Source organism: Falco peregrinus, chromosome 14 (genome assembly GCF_023634155.1).
Source record: "Falco peregrinus isolate bFalPer1 chromosome 14, bFalPer1.pri, whole genome shotgun sequence".
Taxonomy (NCBI): Eukaryota; Metazoa; Chordata; class Aves; order Falconiformes; family Falconidae; genus Falco; species Falco peregrinus.
The window spans coordinates 25,487,142-25,511,851 of NC_073734.1; the positions used below are offsets into that span (position 1 = coordinate 25,487,142).

Consider the following 24,710-nt stretch of genomic DNA (forward strand, 5'->3'; position numbering starts at 1 on the left):
GCCGAGGGCCCCGCCACTCCCGCCGGCTCCTGGGAGGTGCTGGGACGCGTGGGGCAAAACCTGGAACAGCCTCCCTTGGAACAGCCTCTTTGTGGCCAGGATGCTGCTCTCCAGGCCTCAGGCCCAAGAGGTGCTGGCCTGCTTGCAGGAGCTGAGCCTGGCCGACTTGTCACCGGGACCGCTGACAGCAGCCCCAGGCCTTCCCAGCTGGGAACAGCCTCGGCTGGAGCCCCACGGCCACCTTCCTCGGAGGCGATTTGACTCAATCCCTGCTCTTCAAGAGCAGGAACAAAATTTTCCCACCAGCCACCCTCCAGGCTTCTTCACGCTCCCGCAGCACTGCAGCACCATCCCAGTTTTGCCACTTTGGCCCTTTTTTGCCCCACAGTCAGCCCGACCTCTTCCCCAATCCTTTGGAAAGGACACGGTCCTGAGTTCTCCACAAATGTTTTATTGTCCCAATGCGCGGGAGGCAGAGGTACAGTCAGAGCCCTGGCAACCTGCAGCTGCAGCTGTTACCGCAGTACCCCTGGGAGAAGCTGTAGGCACAAGGAGGTGCAGGGCACCGGCGCGGGAGCCATGGGGGCCAGCGAGGAGGTAGCTTGTCATGGTGCAGTAGTGCAGCAGCATGACTGAAGTGTGCAAGTACCCACCCAGGGCAGGGGAAGGCACTGTGACTGGCACAACGCCAAGTGCCGGGCAGACCTGAGTCTGTTTCCTTACTGCAGGCACGGTGGCAGCGAGTCTCTGCCCAGCTGAGTGCTGGGGACAGGGTGCTTGTACCCTAAACAGCCCCCTTCCAGGACTGGGAGCACACAGCGCTCAGCAAAAAAAGTTTCAGTGTGAGAGGTACCTGGCTGGGCAGGCACACCGTGCTCAGGAGATGCCGTCTGCTTGCCAAACCAAGTGGAAAGGAGTGTTTTATCCTTTTTCTAACCACTTTCCTAACCAGAAAAGATCCCCTACACTGGTGGGGAGAGTCAGACAGTGCAGATTCGTACCTTTGTAGTGCTGCACCCACCTCCAGCTGCCCCAGGTCTGCCTGTACCTTTATTCCTGCCTGCACTCATGCCCTCTCTGCCCAAAGCCTGGCTGCAGTAGGGGAGGGTAAGCGCCACCACAGAGGGGTTCAGCTCTCTGGAAAGTATTTCATCTGGCCTTCCAGTGGCAGGGGGGGAAAAGCAGCTGGGTCATGCCACCTCAAACAGGAGCCCAATGCTCGGTGGCTCATCCCTGTGCTCTCGCAGGAGGGCAGGACACAAGCAATGAAGGGTAAGCAGTTCTCCCCAGGGTGGGCAAGGTGCAGGCAGCACATGCCCAAGCACCCAGCCAGTGCCTGGGCTCATCCCTTTGGTCTGGTGACAAGGGACAGAACCTGGAGGAAGGGGTTTGATTTGGGGGGGCACAGAGGGGGACAGGGCACAGGGAGGAACTCACTGCTCTGCGTGGCTGAAGTCATAGCAGAAGTTTAAGTTGCTGGGGGGCTTTGGGATGGGAGGGGGTGTGTCGGGGATGCTGATGTTCTCCAGGTCTAGGAGCCGCAGCTTGAGCTCCATGGACAGCAGGACATCGAGGTCCGTCTGTGTTCGCTCGCTTGTCATCTCCTTGCCCAAGAGCACGTTCAGCCCATCCGTCCAGAGGCAAAACTGGGGAAGCAGAGCACAGGTGTCCCTGGTGCCAGCCCTGCCAGCCCCCCCTCCCCTCACTGTGGCTCCCACCCCAGGGACACACACAGGCACAACTCCCTTCCCTGCCTCCTGTCCCGTGGCAAGGACACCTGGCCGCAGCCTGTCTCCCCAGTGGGCCCTTGGAGCTCACCTCATACCGGGTGGGGGCAACAAAGCTGAGGCAGTATTCCTCCACATCATACACAATGGAAAAGGCCAGCTCCAGGACGTCCTGCAGGGACAGCACAGGGGGTAGCTGGCTTCTCAGTGGGACTCCTTCCAGCCCCAGCAGGGTTCAGAGCAGGAGCTGCCTCCCAGCCCCCTCCTCTGTGCCCCAGAAGACCTAAGAGGTCTCCAGTCTCAAGCCACATCAAAAAGCATCCACCACCACCCACCTACCACCAAACTCCATCACCAGCTGGGGAGGGGAGCATGCTGGGCCCCCTGTGCAAGGCAGAGTGGGAAGTGCTGACCTTGTTCTGCTTCCCAGAGCTCTTCTCCTTCGTGTGCAGACACTCCTTCCCCACGAGCAGCATCTTCATGTCTGCCACAGGAACTGGGGCAAGCAGAGGAGTTATGAGTGGCTGCCCTCCTCTCCTCTCCCCCAGGTCCCTGGTGCTCAGAGCCCAGCAGAGCCTGTGTGTGGGGGCTCACAGCCATCCGCAGCTTGGGGGGCGAGGGGTGTGGGCTCAAGCCACCCTGCAGTGCCCTTTGGAGAGCCAGCCCACCCCAGCCTGAACTCGCACAGCTCTCAGTCCCTGGTACCAGTGGGCACTGGCTCCCCTCCCTCCTTCTCACCCTCTCATTCTCTCCATCACTTACTTTTCTCTGGCAGGCTCTCGATGGGGGGAGAGTGCACCCCCTCCTCCACGCCCCCATAGTGCAGCACTTTGTGGTTGGGTGACAGGCGGCAGTACCAGAGCTTGTCTGTGGCAGAGGGACCATTGGGAAATGCTCAGCATCCCCCTGCTGAGGTCCCCTTCCCTGCAAGGACAGAGCTGCCCCCTCATCAGCACACCCCATTTGGTCCCACCCCGGGGTTAGCCCAAGCCACCCAGAGAGCTGGGCGTGCTGCGCTGCTCCCTGCAGATTAACTTCAACTTCCCCGGTGGCAGGGGATGAGGGGACAAGCCTCAGCACCCCCTCCCGGGACCCCCAGCCAGGAGCAGAGGGCTGGCACTCACCCTGCCTGCGGCGGCTGCTGATCTTGCGGAAGAGGGTGCCTTTGCAGAGGTGCAGCAGGCGCTGCTGTCGGATCAGCTCCAGGAGCTCTGGCTTCAGCCTCTCACGCAACTCCCTGGGGTGAAAGCCAGCAGAAGAGGAGCACGGCCACTTCAACAGGCACCTGCTGACCTTCCCAGCCCCACAGCATCTCCCACCACAGCCCTGGGCCCCTGCCCATAGCCCACTCACAGCACGGGCACAGCCAGCGTCTCCTCCTGGTGCAGCCGCTCTGTTTGCCGCAGCTTCAGGATCTCGCTGTAGTTCAGTGCATTCACTCTGGTCTTGAATAGCTCCAGGGAGGTGGGCTTGAGGGACAAGGTCCTGGTGATCTGCTCCCGCACCACCTGCAGCACCTGCGGCGCCCAGGATGTCACCCCCAGTCGGGTGACATCCCCCAGAGCCCTTGCATTTACGCACAGCCCCATGGCCCCAGCTGCCATCTGGGGCCACAGCATCCCCTCACACCTTGTCAAAGTCCTCCTGGGTAGCACGCATCTCCTTCCAGGTCTTATTCACCAGCTGGATACAGATGCAGAAGAGCTCTTCAAAGAAATGATCCTGCCCGAAGAACATAGGGTAAAAGGCCTGAGCCACCTCCGAGCCTGTGGTGAGAAGGACAGATGATGCCAGACTTCCCAGTTTTTCCAGGGGATTTCTGTCCAGCCCTACCTCCCCTTCCCCTGCCTTTGGCCACGCCAGGGCCTGGTGGCCCCATGTACATAGCCCCCTACCCTGGCAGTGTGGTTTTGCTCCTGCCAGCCGGCAGGCAGCAGGGCAGGGACAAGGACAAGCCGGGGTGCACACATACACGGCTCTCCAACGTGCAGGATCTCACAGAGGATCAGGGTGAGCTGGATGCTGCTGCGAGCGAAGGGGCATTCATGTTTGTCTTCCCGGCTGCTGTTCTCAAGGACAAACTGGAGGAGAGGGTCGTTGCCTCACATTACATGGGCCACAGACCCAGACAGCTGCCCCAACAGCAGGGCTCAGACATTCCATGCTCCTCCTGAACTTCCTAGTCGAGCTGTCCCCCCAGGTTAAGCCATCCCAAACAGAAGCAGTAAAGTCTCCCCAAAAACCAGCTCTGGCTGCACCCTTCCCATGCTGCAGCATGGGAGCTAATCACAAGCACAGCAGGTTGGAGCATGGCCAACGCTCTGCAGCCGCTGGCTGGTTTTGCCCAAGTTGCCCCAGTCTGCTCAGACATGAGCAAGGCCTGGAAGCCAATCTGTGGTCAAAACACTACAAATTACAGGGACCCTTAGTGCCACCAGCCTCAAATGACTGCTCCCACACACAGGGAGGACTCAGCTCCATCTGAAACAGGGAAACAGCAGGACACTTGCCCAGAAAGGACATCCTTGCCTGGGTTTGGCCAAGGACAGGCAACAGAGAAAGGGAGAGAAGGTGGAGATCCACCAGCACCTCTCTGCCAGGGAGTTCTCTGGCAGAGCGCACGCACCCTGCTATAGGCGTTGGGGGTGTGCCTGGAGAAATACACCATGTTGTCGAGGGCAAGGAGTCCCGGTGGGGCACGGCGGAGGTCCTCTGCTGGGTTGCTGTTGTTCTAGGACATAAAAAGATGTGATTTAGCAGCTCCTGCTTTCTTCTCCAAGCAGCAGAGTCCTCCCAACGCAGCCATGGGGTTTTGCCTTTTGAGACCCAAGAGCTCAGCTGCACTCGTTGTTCAGGAGTGATGAGGGAGCAGGAGGGAGGTACTGCATGGTGGCCCATCAGTGTCCACAGGGACACCAGGATTAGGGAACCATCAGAAGGTTCTGCCCAGGGTGGGTGGCAAAGCCAGCGTGCAGCTGGGGAGGGGCTGCAGGGGAGACTCACCATGAAGCCCAGCTTGCGGAACTCCTTGGCACACAGGGATCGCCGGCGCTCAGTGCTGAAGTTGCTGGCAGGCGCCTCACCTTCCGACTCAAAGGCGGTTTGGCGCAGTGACTGGAGGAGCTCCCGCTGTTCCTGGAGGGAAAGCAGAGAGGAGGGGATGCCGGTGAGCCTCATGCAAGCAGGTTCTCCCAGGACAAACTGATGATGAAATCAAATGTGCTGTGTTCACCCAAAGGCAAACCTTCACCCGCCTCTACTTCCACAGGTAGAAGAGACTGGGGCCAGAGTTGCAAGGAGAGTGCCCAGACCTGTGAGTAGGGATCCATGGAGGTCCTCATGCGACGCTCACACAGGTTGAGGCTGACAGACTGCAGCACATACAAGTAATGGGCCATCTCATCCCCCAGCGGCTCGGAGCTGTGTATGATATTCTACAGGAGACCGTGAGTCAGGATGTTCCCTCAGGCTGCTGCTCCCAGTTCCTCCAAGCCCAGGCCCAACAGCCCCAGCCCAGCAGGTCCTGCTGCTCACAGGGGTGTTAGGAAGTGGGCAGCTCCCCTCGGGGCTGGGCGAGAGCTGGGTACACTGAAATGCAGGCAGCCAGGGGCACAACCCTGGGCATGTGGGTGCCAGCACAGCAGCAACCATAGGAGGCAAGGAAGGAGTGCAGGGCACGCAGGCCACCCAGTCAGGCATGGTCACCAAAGGCTGGGGAGGAAAGGAAGCACAGAGGATGAAGTGCAGAGCAGACCCTTGCATCACCCCGGCTCCTCACCTTGTGGATAAACTGCCTGATATTCTTCTCCCTCAGGTAGTCCATCATGTCCTAGGAATGGAAGAGGCCGTGAGATGTTTCCCAGCTCAGCACATCACCATTTCCCCAAAAAAGTCAGTGTTCCCTCTGCAGACCCGCTTCCCTGCTATGCCACAGGCAGGGTGGGGACAGAAAGGAACAGGGAGTCTCAAGAGTGACACTGGTGAGCAGGAGACCTGCCCCTAGCTTCCACTGCCCTGGCAGCCAGGACTATCCCACTCCAAACAGGCTCAAACAGATCCTGCCCCACCAGGCTTCTAGGACAGGTTGTGGCAGTCAAGAAGAGGCAGAGCGAGGATGCTGACTTTAAACATCTCTGGGCACCTCTAACAGCCCCACCATCCCAGAGAACACAAACACTACAGTGGAGGGCCCAGCTGCCCAAGACCCCATCACAGGGGGGCCCAGCCATGATGGCCCAGATGTGCCAGATGCTGGGTCTGAGCCAGGGCCATCGCAGTCACTGTGCCACCACCAGCTGTGATAATTCTCTCCTGCCATTTGAGACCTTGCATCCCCCCCAAAACTCCTCCAAGGGGTGTGAGACAGCAAAGGCTTCTTGGCAGAGCACCTGTGTGACAGGGACACTGCGGTGCTGGGGTCTGCAATGCCCCCCACCCTGCCATCGCCTGGGCCCTGCCTACAGAGCACAGCCCCTTACCCGCCGCTCAGCATCAGTCGCAGCCAGCAGCAGCGCAATGAGCAGGGCCATCGCCTTCAGCTGCAGCTGGGCATCTGTCCTGCAGAAGGGGTATGATGAGGATGACAGTCACCAGCTCTGAGGATGGTCTTGCCCACCCCAAAGCAGAGTCCTCTCCCCACTTCACTGCTGGACCCCACTGCACAGAGCTGGGAGACCCAGGGAGGACAGAGCCATGAGTGAGCAGCTGCTGACAGCAGGGCCGGCGGGGGAGACGGCCCCCACAGCTGTGATTGCAGAGCAGCCCTGGATGGATCAGATACTGCTCTGCACGCACCCATGGGTGCAGTGTTTGGGAGCTGCAGGAAAACCCAGGGTGAGCAACAGACAGGACTGTCTGGAAGGAGCCCTGGGCATGAACCTCTGCATTCTCTAGAAAGGAAAACCTCCAAACTGAAAAGATGCAGAGGTATGAGAAAGATGAGGGAATAAAGAACCCCCCTTAGCTGAGGGATTTAACAGACTGTTCAGAACAGCACCATCACCCCCAAGTTGCAGGGAATACACTACTGCTCCTAAATACACCGGGGAAAGGGAAGAACCAATGCCAGAAAAACGGCAGGTCACTTAAAGAACTAAAATATCTGAATGGAAAAGGCCATGAATGAAAGAATCTGACCTGGAAATGGGATGGTTTCCAGGCCAGTCCATCCCTCCCCCAGCAGTGGGGACAGGACAGGCTGCCCACCCACAAGTTGTTTAGGAAGGGACAATACTACATTGTGTCAGGGATAATCAGAAGCGATGTGGAGAAATCGCCTCCCTTGCCTCATCCCCACCGGCTTTGGGATAGAGCCGAAGAGTGCTCGAGCCGAAGAGTGCTCTGGCCTCCCCACTTACACCTGGAGGTGGGTAAGGAGACGATCTAACGTCACTTCTTTTTTGACTAGCTCAAAGAGGAGGCGACTGGTAGGCACCATGTTCTCCAAGATGGACAAGGAGAGTTGCTGGATAGATGCATCCACTGCATTCATATTTACGTAACTCACTACCTACGAGACACAAAACCATCTGTCCATGGCAGGCTGAGCCTGGGTGACGAGGGCAACAAGGAATCCCAAGGGCACAGGCTGCGGAGACTGCAGAAGACCCTTACCTTCTTGATGAAGGCTGCACTAAGGGTCTCCCAGGAAACAAAATCATGCTCCATCAGCTCCATGAAGGCCTTCAGGGTGTGCACTAGCATCTCCCCTGTACTGGAAGAACAGATAAGTAAATGCAGTGAGGACGGCCCCAGATAGCCCCCAGTCACCAACCGTAAGATGGGAGTACACTTGCACGTTGGTGGGTACCTTAGAAATAGCTAGAGACGGAGAGAGCAGCAAGCAGGAGAAGAAAGGAAAGAGAGCCTTGGGTAAGAAATGGAGCTTTTGCTTAGTCATTCCAGGAAGTGGAGGCAGGGGAAGTTCAACAGTTACTGGAAAGCTGTGCTACCACAGTACAAAGATCACTGCAGTCAAGCCCTCAGGAAAGCCAAACCACCCCAAATCCCTCCCCCTACTTCCAAGAAACACATGCCACGCTGCCTGGTTTTAGGCTCCTTGCCCTCTGTGAGACAGGAGCTCAGAGGAGATGCACCATCACGTCCTGACAGAGTCAAGTAGGCACAAGTATTTGGCAACCAGGGTTTTCTTGATCTGCCTGCAGACCTCTCACAGCTAAAACCCAGGGCAGAGGCATCGTTTGGGGTAGCAGGAACGAGCAGCAGCAGAGGCTAAGGTCATTGCAGGAGGTTTCCTGGTAGCAAAACCCATGAGGCTGCAGATGACCCAGCCAGCAAAGGGGTGAGAGTTTCATGTCTAGGCACATTCATGTGGAGTCAGGACCACAGACCCACAGGGACCTTTCCCTGGCTGCCAGCGTGGGGGGACACAACCACCTACCTGCCGGTAAGGAGCCTGCAGAGCCAAGCACCCTGCCACTGACACTGCCCTTCATGCTGCAGCACAGGGATCGACAAGCCAGGAACACGAACAGAGTCCATGCCAATGCCCATGGAGCTCATGCAGCATTAGCAAGGGAGAAGAAAAGTCAAGAACTACCAGGAAGGTCCTCTTCTGATACTCACTCATTCCCTTCTTCCACAATAGAGAAGATTTGCTTCAAGCCATTCCTGTTGATGAACTCCTGAGCAAAGGTAACATCTTGGGAGAGGCTTGCAAGCTTCTTCAGTGAGTCAGTCTTCACGTCCAAGTTGTTGCTCTGGATCCCGCTGTACAACCGCTCTGCTTCTTGGTCCTACCAGGAAGGACAGAATCAAGCCAAAGGGGCTCATTGAAAGACAGCGAGAAGCTCGGAGAAGGCTGGAAGAGCTTAAGCACAGGTTTTGGAAGGAGGCTTAGGCTACAGCAGCCCAGGTGAGGAGCTGGACCAAGAGACAGAGCCACCAGAGCAGAGACCAGGAGGAGCTGAGGAAGGAGGTCAAGCTGGCATGACGCTAAGAAAGCCTGATGAGTTGGCCCACGCGTCCAAAGCATCTCAGGATAGTTTAGTTTCTCTTCAAACTCCCCCAGGCTCTGCTGAGGGAGAATGAAGGCTGGGACAGGTCTCCTCCCCGTGTTATTTCTGCTGGGTCTCAGGCACCGAGCGGACCCATCACGAGCTATACATCACCGAGCGAGGCAGTGGCTGAGAGCCTGGAGCACCGCATCACCCCACAGCCGGGGGACATCCCACCAGAGCACACGGTGGAGAAGGAGACGAGGGGACGGAGGGATGTACCGGAGAGGTGGTCAGCTGCAAAATGCTCCCATTCTTAATCTCCCCGCGGTTCTGTAAGGGGCAAGGAAGCAGTGAGCCAGCGAGTGCACGCCAGCAGGGCTGGGGGGGCTGGGGGGGTGCCTCACCGACTCGGTGATGTAGGTCTGCCGCCCGTCCGCGTACTGCAGGGCATAGCGCTCGGCGTTGGGCAGGCTCCACCTGAAGCGATGGGCGGCCGGTCACAGCACCGCAGGGCGAGTGCCAGCCGCCGCCGGGCCCGGGCGGCCCTCACCGCGGTACTCACGCGTCGCAGACGTCCTTGAGCACCGAGGCCAGGGGCTTGGTCTGCAAGCGAGAGGGTGGCCATGAGCCGGGGCGGGGGGCCAGGGTGGCGCTGGGGGGTGCCGGGCAGTACCTGCTGGAGCTCGATGAGCTGCGGGATGGCTCCCACCATCTGGATGGCGATCTTCACCACGTCCTTGGGCGGCGGCATGGCCCCCGCGGCGGCACCGGCACCGCTCGGCTCCCCGCCCCGCCGCGCCGCAGTTCCGGGTCGCCGCTGCCACCGCCTCCCGCAGGGGCCCCGCTGCCGGCCCGAGGCTCTGCCGCCACCGTCACCCTCGATGGAGGTGCCGGCCGCAGCCCAAGCAGGCCCGGCCTCCTCACCTGAGCTGACGCGGGCGGCGAGACCCACCTCCGCGGCGAGGCCGGGGCCTCCCTCGGGCCGGGCCCAGTCCCGGGGGGCGCAGGAGCCGCTGCGCTGTGCGGGGGCCCGTCCGGTCGAGGGGCGGCGCAGGCCAGGCAGGGGCGGGAAACTCTGGAAAGTTTTTGTTTATTCACGTCAGAGAACACTGTACAAATATCACAGGCCATTTTCTTTCCTTGCAAAAAAAAGTATAAAAATAATCTTTATATATGAATCAAAAGTTCATTTGCGACTGTAAATTTTTCTCTAGGTATCCTATTCCAAAGGTCATCTAACGGGTGGAAACGTGAACACGCGGAAGGAGGGTGAGGGCCAGGCAGCACATGAAGAGCTCAAGCTACACCAAAGCCACGGAGCCCAGCTAACACGGGACCGAGGGATCTGGCAGCCCCATGCAGAGAGCAGGCTCAGGGACTGGCTGCGTGCGGGCTGGAAGCTCAGGGCTGGAAGCTCACCCCCGTGGGGGCCCACGCCACAGCTGTCTTGCCAGCAGCAGCTGCCTGCTGTCACACTAGAGCATCCCGCTGTTCCTCCTGAATTCTTCACGCTTTTCCCAAAGAGGACATGGGTGATTCGGGGCTGCAGAGAGGAACAGCTTCTCTGGAGGAGTCCCACGCAGAACAGGATGGCCCCCGGAGCCACCTCGGGGACACAGGTCCCAAAGCGCATACTCTGCTCACCTCTGCAGGCTCCGAGAGTTAAAGACTTTACATCCCTTATTGCTGGTGCTCCAGCTGGTTGCGTGGTTCACAGGCAGTGAGCAGCTAAGCGGAGAAGTTAAATGTCAGCTGGTTAAGTGGATGGCTGCAAGCTACCTTTCTGCAACAGCCAGCCATGCGTCTGGCCTGGCCCCCTCTGCGGCAGTTTGTGCAGCAGGGACGGCAGGACAGCTGCTGCTACCACATTGGCAGGAAGATGTGCAAAACTGAAGACACAAATACATCATCTGACTGACAACCAAAGTTGGGGCTTGCAAAATACGACGCAAATCCATCAGGGCATTTTATCTAACTAAACTGTACAGGGTCCAAGACTGGTACCACCTGATAATCATAAAATGGACCCAACAGCAGACGTTCCATTCCAAAGCAATGAGGAAAACCTTGTGGAAAAATGATGCGGAGAAAGCATCACACTAGGTAAAGACCTGCCACAGGATCAGGAATTGGGAGCATGGGTACGGACACTACAGAAGCAAATTCAAATATACAGAAAGCCTGATCCTGAGGAGATGCCAAGAGAGAAAAAGGGGGGGGCGGGGTGAAGCAGCGCACTATTCTGACAACACCTACATAACTTGTCACGGCAAAGTACTACTGAATTGTTACTGCTTGGTCACCTTTTAGACAGTTGAAGGCTCAAGTGCAATGGTTGGAGAAGACAGCTATTTGCAAATATGAGCAGGCTCTGATGTACCTGGGGTACCTTACAGGCACCAGCTGGAACAGTCTCATCCTTTCAAACACCTCTTCACTCAGGCAAAAACAAAAATTAGGAAAAAACCCACCAATATACTGGCACCTCTTCTTTAGCCCTGTAGAGACAGCACAGCTGCTATACAAGGAGTGGAGCCCCTGGGCTCATGCATCGGCAGACTGGTGAAGGCATAATCAGCATTCCTGCTGATGCACAAGCAGGGAAAGACAGAGCTCCTGGGTCCTACTAGGAACGCTCAACTCCTGAGTCCCACTAGGAGGCACAGCTGGCTAAAAAAAGTGCGTTTTCTTGTAAAATATACCAGCTTGGTCTGGAGTCACTGGAAGAAATGGACACTTTGTGCCTTTTTTTTCTTTTCTTTTCCTCATTGTCATTCAGAAATATAACCACCCCAATCTGAACTGCTCACATTGAGAAATCTAGCTAACTACCTCCGGACTTGTGAACTGACCACGATATTAGGGCTCCTTGTAGCAGCTGGTACCTAGGAGGTGCAAAGTGCCTCTAGGAGTGCAGGAAAAAACAAGGCATGCAGATTTGAGGAAGCTCGGAGAGGCACATGGGCAAACTCTACGGGTGAACTGGGAACACTCAAAACACAGACCCTTTGAAGTGAGGCCCAGGATCCAGTGGAGAGAGAGATGCGGCAGGGCGAGTTGCACATGCACCACACACGTGCAACAGAGGAAGAAGCAGCAGCTACAGGGAGGCTCCCAACCTGCAAGTCCACATCTCTTGGTTCTGAGTCCATACGAGAGCATCTTTGAATCACTCACTCATTGAGCTCTAGCACAAAAGGAATCCAAAAATAGACACTTTCCAAAGTTACAAAACAGTCTGTGTTCGCAAGGTGCACAGCCGCACTGAGAAGTCAGAGGTTGAGGACAGGCACATCGAAGAGGTCACAGACACCTTCGCTCTCATCCAGGTTATAGATGTAGTCGTGGTCTCCAGGTGGAGGGGAGAGGCGGAGCAAGGGAGCAAACACTGGGGAAAGAGAAGCCCACAGCAGGTTACAAACCTCAGCACTCCCACACCGACCCAAGAGCTGCCAATGGGCACTGAGCTGCAGAGCCACGAGGAGGCCACCTCAGAGTAGCAGTCTTTGAGGTTGCTTCAAGTCAGCCTTGCGATATGGAAGAGATGGGCTCTCCTGGTTCTCACGCCTCTCTCGGGGACTGTCAGGACACTCAGAACAGAGTCTGTGTCCAGGGCCCAGAAAAGACGCGGGTGAGCCTGCAGCCGCAAGACTGACAGCTGGGTACAGTCATGCAGCATGGTCTTCCTCCCCTGGAACAGCCACCCCATGAGGGGGAGGCTCAGAGACTCACCTTCAGACGACATCAGCTCTTCCAGCAGCTCAGAGTTCATACATTCTGGGGAACAGACAAGCATGGTTAAGCAACATGCTCTGCTTTCCTGGCCTGCTCCTGTGTAGTTCCCCACCCCTCCCAGGGTGCCCCTCACCCTTGTTCCCCCTCCTCTGGCTCAGGCACAGCGTGCACAGCTGGCAGTGCCAAACAGAGGCTTGGGCCTCCTGCTGCGGGCAAAGGGAAATCTGTGTCAAGACAATTCAAGCTACATCAAAAAATTCTGCAGGAGGTTTCTGACTGCTTTCGCTCAACTGGACGACAGTGTCCTTCAAGTGCATTACCCCAGCACTGGCATGCAAGCTGGCGCCCCGAGCTCCTCCAAAGGAAATTCTTCAACATGCACCAGAAACTGAGCTGGTAAAGCCTGACATATTCACAGTCCTCAGTTACCCACCAACTTTGCTAAGGGTGGGGAAAAAAATAAAAAACAAACAAGCAGTTCCAGAAGCAGCAGAACTAATGAGCCTCTAGTTTCCTCCAGATTTGTGTCCTTTGTCCCCCTAATTTGCTCCCCTTGGCTCACTGCTATGCTGCAGCTAATCCAGCCGTGCATCCTGGCAGATTCGCTGTCTGTCTGCTGCCAAACAGAATGAACATAGGAGCTCTGCATATCTTTCCTTAATGGGCCATTAACTCTCCTCTCCCTTCTACTGCCCACAAAAAACTGTAAAAAAATTATCTCCAAAAAATCATTCCTTCCTCCAGCATTGTTATTCTTGGCTAGTGGGTTGACAAGGCACCGGAAGGGTAGACAGAGAAACACCCAGACAACGCACATGCAAATCAATCTGTTTTCTTTAAGAAAGAAACTTAGTTTCTTTAAGAAACTAAGCGTCTGAAACAAACTTTCTGAGTGCCTCTCTCCCTTTACCAAGTTAACAGAGTGAGTATCTAACTCAGTCTAATTGTACTGACAATGTAACACCCACACTTGAAATAAGCTTTCATAAAAGGAACTCCCATAAGCTCATTTTCAAGACACTTATCCACAGCAGGCTATTTCCTAGAGGACAGGAACCTACAAGTCTAACTCAGTGCCACGAGGTGGGAGTATTTCAACACAAAGCAACTAGACAGGACTGATACCAGCTTCAATAAATTGTAATTAAATGCAGGACCTGCATTCTTAGATCAGGGCTGGTAATACAGCAGGGAGGGGGTGTATGTATGTGACAAAATTAGGTTTTTTCCAAGTTTAAAACAAGCAGTTATTAAGCACGTGTTTAAAAGAGAGAGAAAACCATGCAGAAAAAGTAATTCCAATACAAAACATTAAGGCAGTACTCCAGGCGCTTGCAGCTTAAACTGCATACCCTTAAAGCAGCTGCCAGTGCCAGGGCAAAATTACTGGGATCACACAGGGATGAGAGAGGCTGCATGGAACATGCTGCAAGGCCCATTTCTCTGAGCTCTGTAGTGTTGCTTTTAACCAGTCCTGAGCTTTGCCTCTGTAGCTGTCACCTCTGTTTTGTCCTTCACTCTTGGATCTTTATCTTCCCCCTCCAAATTCGGAAGAATACTTCATAAAACAATATACATTACTGTAGACAAACATCTTCTTTTTAATAGTGCCCACATGGTCACATAGTACAGTTAGTTTGGGTTAAGCTAGATCTTCTGCACAGGCTGGGGCCTCGCAGGAGTTTGTCTTGCATCGTGAAGTCAAATTTACTCTTCAGGTGTACTCAGTCATTACCAAGACCTCACCCTACAGCAGCAAGTGCTGCACAAGGAGGAAAGGTGTTCTCCAGGCTGACTGCGGGGCCCAGGGCTCCTAGCACACAGACCAGAGGCTCACGCATGTGCATTTGGACTGCGGGGTTTTCACACAAAAGCAACGTTTTCACAAAGCACCTGCTAGAGCACAGAACTAGGGAGGCTGCTGTTGTATATGTATCATCACCACTACAAAAGTGCTTGTGTGTGTACTCAGCTCTGCCTAGCTGTGGGGCTAGAAAGTATTCCACCAGCACTGAAGGGAAATAAATGTGCAGATAAAAAGAGTTTCCCAGTTTAGGCTTATGTTAGACCAAATTCATCCACCTCTCCTGCCCGGAGTTCGTCCCACCATTAGGCAGTGACACCCAGACATTCCTTGGGCAGAGGCAGAACTCTTGACACAAGTTAACAGCACCCCCTTCCCTATTGTTCCAAAACTACTAACTAGCACCACCAAACCCACTGAGGGACATCTTGAAGAGAGACTATCTCCCCTGATTATTTGCTTGGGTTGGCCTTGGGGGCAGGCTACAGCTGAAACAAGACTAACAGGGTGTTTTCTTTTACATGGTGCAGACAAGTTGGAGAAGGGGCGTGGGAAGCCGGAGCACAGATTAGCGTTGGCAGGTGGACAGGAAAGCCCTCATCTGCACACTGCAGGGCAAACTCTAACAGAGCTTGCTAGCAACACAATGACAGAAAAATACATACAGAAACTGGTATTTAAGAGTGCCTAGCTAAAAGTAGACAAGCAGCAGCCACCAACAAACACAAGAACCTTACAAAACCACATCCCCAAAATAACCCAAAAGGGAGCGAATAAAACAAACTGTCCCATTTCTGTGGGTAGATGGGCACAGAACAAAGCCATGGTGAGGCTTGAACATACCTCTCGTTGGATCAAACATGTCTGACAGCTCTTTGGGAAGTTCCAGTACTGCAAATACAACAAACCAAATGGTTTGCACCGTTACATGAAGAGTTTGACATGCTTTACAGTATAATCACCTACTATCCTACTGTACTCCTTACACACCCAAACCATCCAATCCCATCCAGAAACTCTTGCTCCCACACGCCATGTCACATATTTCTGCTGAAAGGGTAAGCAATAGGAAACTTAAGCTCAACTGCTTTAAAATAAATCTGTAGGAGCCTCGGGACATGAACATTATCGGTCAGCAGCTCTACAGTAATTGCCTGTACGTAAGCCTCACAGTGTCAGCTCCCGTACTCCTCGATGTATCTTCTGTAGGATGAGGGCATGCCTTCACAGAGTCAGCACAGGCCCACTGCGATGTGGTAAACTATACACACATCAAAGGCATAGTTCCACAATCAAGATTACTCCAAGATGAAGACAGACAGTTCACGCTTCTCTCAGACACGCTAGCAAACACAAGCCTGAAAAAAGCACTGCGTGAGCTACATCTGAATAAGATTTCCTCTTACCCTCTAACCTAGAGTGTTTCTGCAGTGAAGGTAGGCTTCAAAACATTAAAGTGGTGTGCCTTGCCTAGAAGATGCTTTTCTGTCCTTGGGCCAGCCTGCCATTTCCTGGAATAAAGCTCAAATGTTCCTTTTTTAAAGCCTGTTTCACCTCACCAAGCACAATAATGAGCTCCCCAAATATACACTGCAAGATCATTAAGGCCACAAGATCACTAAAGATAGATGAAATATTCCCAAGTAAAGAAGGGAAACAGACAAGAGCTCCCCTACTAAAGGAAAACTCCCCATGAGTTACAAAGGTGCTTTCGGTGACAAATGGAAATTCTATAGCTTTGTGCAGTCTCAAAAATTGGAGCCTGCACTACAGAAGGGACTGAAAGGGAATAATTCTACATGTAACTGCAGAGACGTGTCACGCAAGTGTCCCTCACAGATTGTCTAGTACTGACATCACAGGAAGTGGCAGGACACTAGACATGACACAGTCACCTTCTCCCCAGGCTCCCCAGCACCCTCAGAGGGAAATGCCTACTCATCCCTTACAGAGTCTGGCTGACAGCAAAGGCAAAACAGAGTTCAGCTCCTTTCTCCAGGCCCAGCAGCCTGCTTGCTTTTGGAGCAGCAAATGACACGAGGGTGCATACTCACTTCCTGTGGGATCGGGCTTGATCGGCTCGAAGGAGGTAGAGGGGCTGGGTGGGACGGAGCTGCTGTCCAGCGAGGCAGAGGACTGCAGCGGCTGGGTATCTAACCCGGCCGCCTGGCCGCCTGATGCAGACGCATCACCGAGGGGATCAAAGTTGCTGCTGCTCTTGGATTCTGCCGCTGGGACACCGCATTCTGGAAAGAGCCACAGACACATGAAGGAATGTAACCTCCCACCAGCCCCAAAGCAAGAAGCTGCAGCACAGACACAGCCCTCACTGGCGATGCTGGCCAAGCACAGACAGCTGCTTAGGAAGGAGGCTTCTTGCTTTCACCCAGCAAATGCTCCCAGGTCCTGCTGCAAGTTCTGCTGGAGAGCAGTCTTGGTGGTGCCAGGCTGCGCATAAGCCAAGAACATGCTCCCACAGCAATTAACACAAGCCAGGTAGCAAGCTACACCAGGAGAAGCATGGCCAGCACACTGAGGGAAGTTACTATCCTCCTGCTTGGGGCTGAGGCTGCACTTGGAATACTGTGTTCAGCTTTGGCCATCCACCAGCCCAAGAAAGATGTGGAGAAGATCCAGCTGAAGGCTACCAAGCTGGCCAGGAGTCTGAGGCACATGGCCTACAAGGAGGGGTGAAGGGAGCTGGGCTTGTTCAGTCAGGCAGAAAGAAGTCTAAGCGCAATCTAACAGCAGGTTGCAGCTACCTGAAAGGCAGTTACAAAAATTAAGACCTCAGTGGTGACAAACAACGCAATGTGCACAGCAGGCACAAGATGCAGCTCAAAGGATCCAGACATCAGGAAAACTGAATTCTCTGAGAGGGTGCTGCAGCCCTGGAAGAGCTCACCAAGGAAGCTGGGGATCTCCACTGCTGGAGGCTTTCAAAATTTAGCTGGACAAAGCTACAATTAACCAATCTAGTATTTTTGACAGTCTTTTTTAAAACTGAAAGTTGAACTCGAGATTTGAAACGACCCTTTCACAGTAAAACAATAAATCTGCACGATCAACCTCTCCCCCCCCACCGCTCCTACAGGCTGGCACTACCCCCTCAATCCAAGTGTCTTATTTCCATTAACACAGCCAGTCCCACTAACCAAGACAAAAGGAAAGGCTCACTGCAGCAAAGGCAGAGGTGCCCCCTTTGCTGGGAGCTGACAGTGCTGCACAACCAGCAGTGCCAGCCTCAGCCAGGCCAAGGAACGTACTCTCCTTTGTCAGCCACCATCCCGTTTCTGCCTCCTGTAGCCTCCCTCTCACCTGTGCTTGCAGCTTTCTGTGTGGGAGGGCTATGGTCCTGAGTGCTGGTGGGTGTCGGTGTAGAGGGCTGGGTGCTGCTGGGAACAGATGCCTCCTGGAAGTGGGCAAGCGGTGGTAGCTGTGGTTTTGAGGGTGCAACTGCCTGGCACTGAATGAGGTCTTCAGGGGGAGGGACAGGTAGTACGACAGGAGGAGAGCTCCAAGCATCTTTGTTTACTAAGAGAACATCAATGGGGCCACTTGTGCTCTTCAGATGGATTTGATATTTCTTCTGCCCATTTAGGCCCTGAGAAAAAGTCAAAAGCAAAACACAACCGTACATTAAAAGCCCTTTTCAAACAGAATAGGAATTTTCCAGAGGCAAGACAAGCTGTCCAGACAGGTCAGCACTGTTCCACATACAACTGCCCTCATGCCCGGGACTATCCTCTCCCCTGGCGCTCCTGCAATTGCTCACATACTTCCGAACAATAGTTTCCTGGCAATTATTTAATATCTGGAGCCCTCCTTGGGTTGCCTGTTCCTCCAACTCCGTCAATCCTCCGACTGGTCAATCCAGCAGCAACCCCCACCCCAACACGCACACTCCTGCATCCTGCCATGCATTTATCACTCACCTCAGGGATGGGAACCTCCAAACGTGTGCCTGATGGGGCTCGTATGGCAAGGAGGGTATCTCCTGTGAAAACAGACTGGTCAGCACTCAGTGGGCACAAACTGTTCTGACAATAATTAAGCACTGACAAAGAGCCCCTCCTCAAAGCCCCCTTATCTCCTGCTCTCCCTTCCCTTGAGGACTGCTATTTACACACGAGCTGCTGAGCGTATCATACAGCTCCCAATGTGCCAGCTGCCTAAGGCACAATGAACCTTCAAAGTTTCTCACAAAGCAACCCTAAAGTTTCTTAGCAGCATACTTAATGGGACTAACCTTTCTTTTCCTCAGAAGGGCTTAAATTCATTCAAGAACATCTAAGTCCTAAGGGATCCTTCGTAGTGTTGTCACAGGTTTTTAGATGTGAATAGTAAACTAAAGAGCACACAACTCAGAGCTGCACTGCCAGCAGGGAGGTGGTGTCAAATGGCTTGGGAGCTAGGCTGCCAACAGCATGGCAACCTCATGCTGGAGCACTAATACCTGAAACGAACACACCCCAGTCTCTACTGGCAGGAGAGCTGCCTGGTGTTAGTTGCATTGGACCCTGCACACACAGGGAGCCAGCTAACAGCATCTTTCCCTTTCACATTCTGCAGCTCCTTAAAACCTGTGCTCCTAATAACATAGCAGTCAGAAGCAAGCAGCTTCCAGCCCATATCCGGGTTTAAAGAAATGTGAACAGAGAAATACCAGCACTGTGAACATCAGACATACTCAGACTGAGCAGTTAGCAGCTTTCACTATGAATGTTTAAAGTTTAGGGTGGTTAGTATTCACACTTCACTGGCATTCTGCATTAAGTGTCACCTGACAATTAACACAGAAGATGCCCAGAGCAATGGGAGTGGACAGCTGAAGAGCCCATCCCTTAATTTCAGGCAGGCAATTGAAGGTCAGATCAGCAAAAGGTACAGGGATTAAAAATATCACAGGATTTGCCAATAAAATGGGATTCCTTTAACAAATCTACAGCTAAGGAATATATTGTTAAGAAACATTAAAAATGCTTAATAAAGCTCAAAGACACAAGCTTGAGCATTAAGACCAGGTTTGTTTCAAATACAGGTGCTGTGTTTCTATCTCCTTTGATAGCTACAATCCCAGTACTTTTACAAAGCACTGTACAGTGTTTCCACTTCCTTTTTGATTCTGCAAATGCAAAATGCATCACAGCAACAGACAGGAAAATTATGTTTCCCAGTCACTAAAAAATAACATGTTCTTATTCTTTTTTAATCCAAATAATGAATCCATATTTGATAAGAGTCCAAGCATAGAAATCTCTAAGCTCTAACTCACTTTGAGAAAACAAGTTCAATAGCAGTTAATCAGAAAAACCAGGAGCTGAAATTCAGCCTGCTCAAAAACCACAGTTCAAAAACAAACAAGGTCCAACAAAGAACTGCTGCAAGGCTCAGATGCTCAGGAGAGGAAAAAATTGTGACATAAGGCATATTCATACAAGAAAACTGAACAGACAATGGAAAAATATGGATCAAGCCTCTGTTCTAGAAGGGATTCAAGATCTGCCCTCAGTAAAATCTAGTTTTTGTACATTTTGGTGACGTCTGACTTCAGACGCAAACCAGTTTACAAAAAACAGGTGCAATAAAATGCAAAGCAATCAACCAAGCAAGCAATAAGCTGTCTGCTGGTCTCCAGTAAACTCTTCCACGCTGTTATGAGTTATCTGGCCCCAAGCACTGTCAAACTAAAACACAATCCCCAAAGTGCTAGCTTAAATCAGAAGAAACAGTAAAGCAGAGGTGATGCATAAGTTACCAGCAGGAACCTGAGCAGCATAAAGTCTGGTGAACAAGAAAAGCCCACAAAGACAAAGATGAAAAATAGAAAAGCTGATGAAGTGTAGGGTGAGAAGAGCGCTTGGGAGAGACAAGGAAAGAATCAAACACGGGTGAGATTACGCATGACTGGGGGAGGTCAGGATACGTAGCTCCAACCTTTGCTGCAAGCAAGCAGATGCAGGTTGCCTGGGGTCAGGAGGGGTAGGTGTCCCCTGCTACAGCTGAGAACAGTTTACATACTGCAGGCTGCTGTATTGCAGGCTGGCCACTGGGGATTTTTTTTTTGTCCTACAACTATCATTAAAATTGGCAATAGAGAAGAAACTAAAGAGTCCTGTGGGTTTTCTTCACTTTTGCCCCACAGACAGAACATACGGCTTCTTATACAGGCACCTCACAGCTTTAGGAAGGCAGTACACTAGGGAGTGAGGTCACAGCAAGTGGCATACTCCCTTCTGTCCTGCTCCTCTCTACCTCCTGCATTCTTATTGGTAGAGGGCATGATGCAGCTGAGGGACCGCTTTTTATACTCTTTTCCTGCTTACACCCAGACTTTATACCATGCAATAAAATTTTCTCATTATTAGAACATTCTCCACCCAAGCCCTTAAAATCAAGGGCTTCTAACAAAACACACAAACACCCACATAGTGACACCCAGCAAAAAGACTTCCTTAGGAACAGCAGCTCTATTCCTTTAAACACAAGAAACTGCCTGCCTCCTCTGATGGTGACAAGAAAGCTACGACTCAGTGGTACACAAACCCAGGATGGCATCAGAGCTACATTTAACTTGATGCTGTTGGGTGGCCTGCGATCTGCTGCCTCCTCTTTCCTGGAGAAAGGAGAGCAGCTGGGACAGACTGCACTGCAGTGTTACGTCTTTACAACAGAGCACCATTTTCTCACCTGTGAAGCATTTGCAGATATCTTCATGCGTCACATACGCTAATGTTTTCAAGGTTAAGGAGAAAGGCTGCAGCTTCCTGCACAGAAAGAGAACTCAAAGGGCACCTGGCATTTCCTTCCTGAGCACAAGAAACGCTATTCCCAGAAGGCTCTCCATGCCACACCAAAGCGGTTTGCAGGCGGGGTCTGCAAGCTACATACTTGTCAGAGCTGACATCCTAAGACAGGCAAGCCACAAGAGCGGCCCTGCACTCAAGTAAGTGGCACCTGTGACACTGAGGGAAACACTTTTCTCACCTTGGTAAACATTACAGTTTTTTTTACTTCAAAAAGACAAACAAGAAGCCATGCACTGCAAAGAAAGCTGGTTCCCAGGCTAGACAGAGTTACCTTAGTTTCAAAGCCTGCCTCCTGACCCTTTAGAGCAGATCCTCCAGCAACAACAGGTCACCACCACCACCACCACTCCTCTGCCCCAAGCAGGGCAGCACCAACCCAGCCCTCAGAGCTCTGCTTTCCAGCCCAGCAAGCAAACACAGAGAGAGTGTAATCAGTTCACACAAAGGATATCGACTGTTCTGCATGTCTTCTGTAACGTTTTTTATGCTCTGCTGAACCCACATCTTCTGCTGCTCCAGCTCCTGCTCCCGCTGCTCCAGGTCCTCTATATCTGCCTTCAGCTCGATAAGTTTATGAGCTATTTCACGTGTGTTGCAGCCAGGACCCACCCCTCTGAGCAAAGTAAAAAGGAGTGACATGCATCAGCCTCTGGAGGCACCCAGACCAGCCCCAACCTCTCAGAGAGGTTGCCATCTCCCTTACTGCTACCTCTGTCATAGATCAAGGCCAGATCACCCAAAAAAAACTCATCTGTACCCACTCTACATCCCCACCTTCCAGCACAGCACACCTTCCTATATTGCGCAGACTGGCAGAGTCCTCCCCCACCCCCTGCCATGACAGGCATCTTTTCTAGCCCAAGGCACTGCAGATACTTAGCTTGTACCAAAATAACAACTCTGCTGTAAAACAGACATGCCATATGTACTTTGGCTTTCCCCATTACTACCATCAGCATAGCCCAGCTGAGAGGAAAGTACAAGCATGCCCAGACCACTGAGGAACCTTGCTCTGAGCAGGGTATTTTGATCCCAGTGTAACTTAGACCTGGACTAGAAGGGACCTGTGAACGATTTAGACCTTCTCTGTCACTCACTTCCACTGGATACTGTTCTTGGATTTCTTCTCAATCAACCCGATGCCTTCCAGGACATTTGTGATATCGTAGATCCGTCGCTTCTGTCGCACAGCCAAGGTATCCGCAGCCTGCAAAAAGGTTAGACACTTAACTCCAAACTCTCAGTCATGTTTCACTCCTTCCTGCCTGTCAAGATTGCCTCCTGGCCAAACACTGTGCTCGCCATCTCATACCTCTCTTGCTCCAGCGCCTCAAATTACAAAGCCATGTTCTCAACGTCACCATGACCATGAGAAGAAGCCACTGACCCTTCATTCCTTTTCTTACCCCACAACCTCCCCACTATGGACAAAACAAATTCCAGCCATCCTGGTCACGGTGGGTCAAAAAATCACCATTCCTCAGCAGCAAAGCAGTGCTAGAAGACACTAGTTCAGCAGCCTAAAAATTTGGTGGTCCTTCCAGGTAAAAGAGGTGGAGACGAGAAGAGGAATGCAGAGAGCTGTCTGCACAACTGACAATTTAGCAAAGTTGACATACAAAAGGCCTTTTCTAAATCTGATCTGATGCCACTTCACAGAGAATCAACACCTTTTCAAGAGGCGGAGTCCTCTGAAAGACACAAAGCCAGGAGGAGAGTAAGCACTGCAGTACGGCAGGAGCTCCTGAGCAGCCCTGGGACTTCCCTATGTTGCTCACAGGACTCTCCTCCCCTCAGGTTCCTGGACACACCGGACTGCACCGATACACCTGCTCCCACTATCACACAGCAGCCTAGCACTGGCTAACACGTGCTGCACTCATGTGTGGGCACAGCCAGGCCCAACAATGTCAGCGGCACCATACAGAGCGGGTCAGCACAGCAACGATGTTCCCTCTTACCTAACAGTAACAGACTGGGACTTCAGAGACCCTACACCGCATAACTGATCAAATCACACTAACCAATACCAATCCACTTAATGGACGTTTTAAACAGGAAAATATTGCCCAAATCCAAATAGACAACCCTTTGGCACAGGAGAGGACAGAAGTCTACAGCCAGGAGACTCCACCAGCCCTTGTGTCTTCACAGCTTTCTGGCACTCATCTGCTGCCTGTGAAGAGTCCAAGCACACACGCACTCACGTAAGAAGTATTTACATAAACCACAGAAAAGGAGCTTCACCTATAGAAAAGGCCTAGGTTTAAGTACCATACATGCCACAAAGACAAAGTTACTTCCTCTAGGTGAAAACCTCCAAAACGCAGAAGCAAGGCATGTCCACATGGCACTTCTCCACAGGATAAAGGCATTAAGGATGACCTTTAAGGGATATGAATCTGACCACACTCCCCTTCCTGCTGTATGCCGTGGTGCAAAGCACAGCAGGGAGGAACAGTTTCTGTAGGTGTCTGTTTCTATAGGTCTCGGAGGCTTTATAGGGCTGGATCGTTACAGTGTGGGTGATCGGGTAGCACCTTGGTGTGGGGCAAGAACGCAGAAGAGAACGAGACGGCCAAATGGGGTTCCCACTGAAGCGCACAAACGCCTGCAAGGTCAGGCAAGGTCCGCTGCCTCCTCCCTCCGCGAGTCACCGGAGCGGCTAGGACAGGCCGACGGAGCGGGGAGCGCCGCCGGGAAGGAGGCAGCGGGGGCAGCAGCCGGGCAGCAGGTGCGGAGCCCCCTCCGCACGCCCCTGGCGCGGCTGTCAGCTCTGCCGCACCCCAGCAGACCCCGTTCTCCCTCCGCCTGCCGCACCGGGCTGCCCTACCCCGATTTCCCCCTCAAAACCCGGCTCAGCCCCCGGAGCGCCGGGCCCGCCGGAGCGCCGCTGGCTCAGCAGAAGGGCCCTGGCCCGCGGCGGGCCCCTCGCCACCCGCCGGCAGCCCCCGCACCAGCTTGAGGTCGAGCACGCCGTCCTTGGCCTCCTGCAGCAGCGACACGAACTTGGTGGTCAGCAACCCCAGACTCTTCTCGTGCCGGCTCGGCGCCCCCGCAGCCCCGCTGCCACCCCCAGGGGGCTGCGGCCCGCACTCCGCCATCTGCCCGCCGCCGGCTCCAGCCCCGCCGCGCTTCCGCTTCCGGGCCGCGGGGCACGACGGGAGCTTCCGGGGCGGGCGCGGGGCGGGGGCGCCCAAGGGCCGCTCCCGGAGGCGACCCGCTGCTACCCGGGCCTCCCTGCGCTCTCCGTGCGGGGTGGGTGGTGTCGAGCCTCCCGCTGCCCGGCACCCCGGCTCCCTGCGGCCGTACGGCCAGCGGCGGCTGCCTGTCGTGGGCAGGGCCCGGGGGGACCCGGGTAAAACGGGGCCGGGCATCGCGTGTCCTCGTCCGTCCCTCCTTCCCCCGCCGCGCTGTGGTACCGTAGCCAAACGTCCGGGCCGCTGTCCCGCGGCGCCCTCCGTTGCTGCTCCCCGCGCCCGGCCGCTGTCCGGCCCCCGGCGCGGCCCCGGCCCTCCGACCCCGGCCTGGGGGAGGCGGCCTGTGGCCGGGGCTCGTCTCCGGGTCCATCCCCGGCCGCGAAGGCTCTCCCAGCTCTCCCGCCTCCGGGTCCGGCTGCTGCAGGCAGAGCCTTCCCCGGCTGCCCCGGCCCCGGCGGTGGGCCGCGGTGCCTGGC

The 24,710-nt window shown here is 53.9% G+C and overlaps 2 protein-coding genes across 7 annotated transcripts; both read right to left on the reverse strand.

Moving 5' to 3' along the window:
* Positions 1-431: 431 nt before the first annotated feature.
* Positions 432-11,838, reverse strand: ELMO3 (engulfment and cell motility 3). 6 transcript variants are annotated; one of them, XM_005229186.4, is made up of 21 exons: positions 11,692-11,838; positions 9,360-9,761; positions 9,249-9,289; positions 9,091-9,163; positions 8,966-9,016; positions 8,313-8,482; positions 7,341-7,440; positions 7,085-7,236; positions 6,206-6,284; positions 5,506-5,556; positions 5,039-5,161; positions 4,731-4,862; positions 4,354-4,458; positions 3,700-3,808; positions 3,357-3,493; positions 3,081-3,244; positions 2,852-2,964; positions 2,490-2,594; positions 2,141-2,223; positions 1,819-1,899; positions 432-1,646 (listed from the first exon to the last, which is right to left on the reverse strand). In XM_005229186.4, the coding sequence occupies exons 1-21, from the start codon at positions 11,836-11,838 to the stop codon at positions 1,434-1,436; spliced, it is 2,631 nt and encodes an 876-aa protein (XP_005229243.2). In that variant the 3' UTR covers positions 432-1,433. The 6 variants fall into 6 exon arrangements, with proteins under 6 accessions (XP_005229243.2, XP_027637575.2, XP_055674756.1 ...); XM_027781774.2 differs by lacking the exon at positions 3,700-3,808 and having other exon boundaries at positions 3,357-3,449; XM_055818780.1 differs by lacking the exons at positions 432-1,646; positions 1,819-1,899; positions 2,141-2,223 and having other exon boundaries at positions 2,521-2,651.
* E2F4 (E2F transcription factor 4) lies at positions 11,807-24,411 on the reverse strand. Its single transcript, XM_055818782.1, has 10 exons — positions 23,992-24,411; positions 22,132-22,241; positions 21,484-21,647; positions 20,916-20,957; positions 18,161-18,222; positions 17,544-17,829; positions 16,280-16,471; positions 15,069-15,116; positions 12,419-12,463; positions 11,807-12,074 (listed from the first exon to the last, which is right to left on the reverse strand). The coding sequence occupies exons 1-10, from the start codon at positions 24,409-24,411 to the stop codon at positions 11,959-11,961; spliced, it is 1,485 nt and encodes a 494-aa protein (XP_055674757.1). The 3' UTR covers positions 11,807-11,958.
* Between the last annotated feature and the right edge of the window lie 299 nt (positions 24,412-24,710).

What these genes read in the sequence shown, in the direction of transcription:
- ELMO3 (XM_005229186.4), bottom strand. Translation starts at nt 11,838, where the DNA reads ATGGACTCAGAACCAAGAGATGTGGACTTGCAGGTTGGGAGCCTCCCT. An exon ending in CGACTGATGCTGAGCGGCGG is followed by an intron (nt 5,557 to 6,205) that starts GTAAGGGGCTGT and finishes TTCCATTCCTAG; the next exon opens with GACATGATGGACTACCTGAG. An exon ending in GCTCTGGGAAGCAGAACAAG is followed by an intron (nt 1,900 to 2,140) that starts GTCAGCACTTCC and finishes CTGTCCCTGCAG; the next exon opens with GACGTCCTGGAGCTGGCCTT.
- E2F4 (XM_055818782.1), bottom strand. Translation starts at nt 24,411, where the DNA reads ATGCCCGGCCCCGTTTTACCCGGGTCCCCCCGGGCCCTGCCCACGACA. An exon ending in ACAGAAAGCTGCAAGCACAG is followed by an intron (nt 16,472 to 17,543) that starts GTGAGAGGGAGG and finishes GGCTCTTTCCAG; the next exon opens with AATGCGGTGTCCCAGCGGCA. An exon ending in CAAGCCCGATCCCACAGGAA is followed by an intron (nt 15,117 to 16,279) that starts GTGAGTATGCAC and finishes TTGTATTTGCAG; the next exon opens with TACTGGAACTTCCCAAAGAG.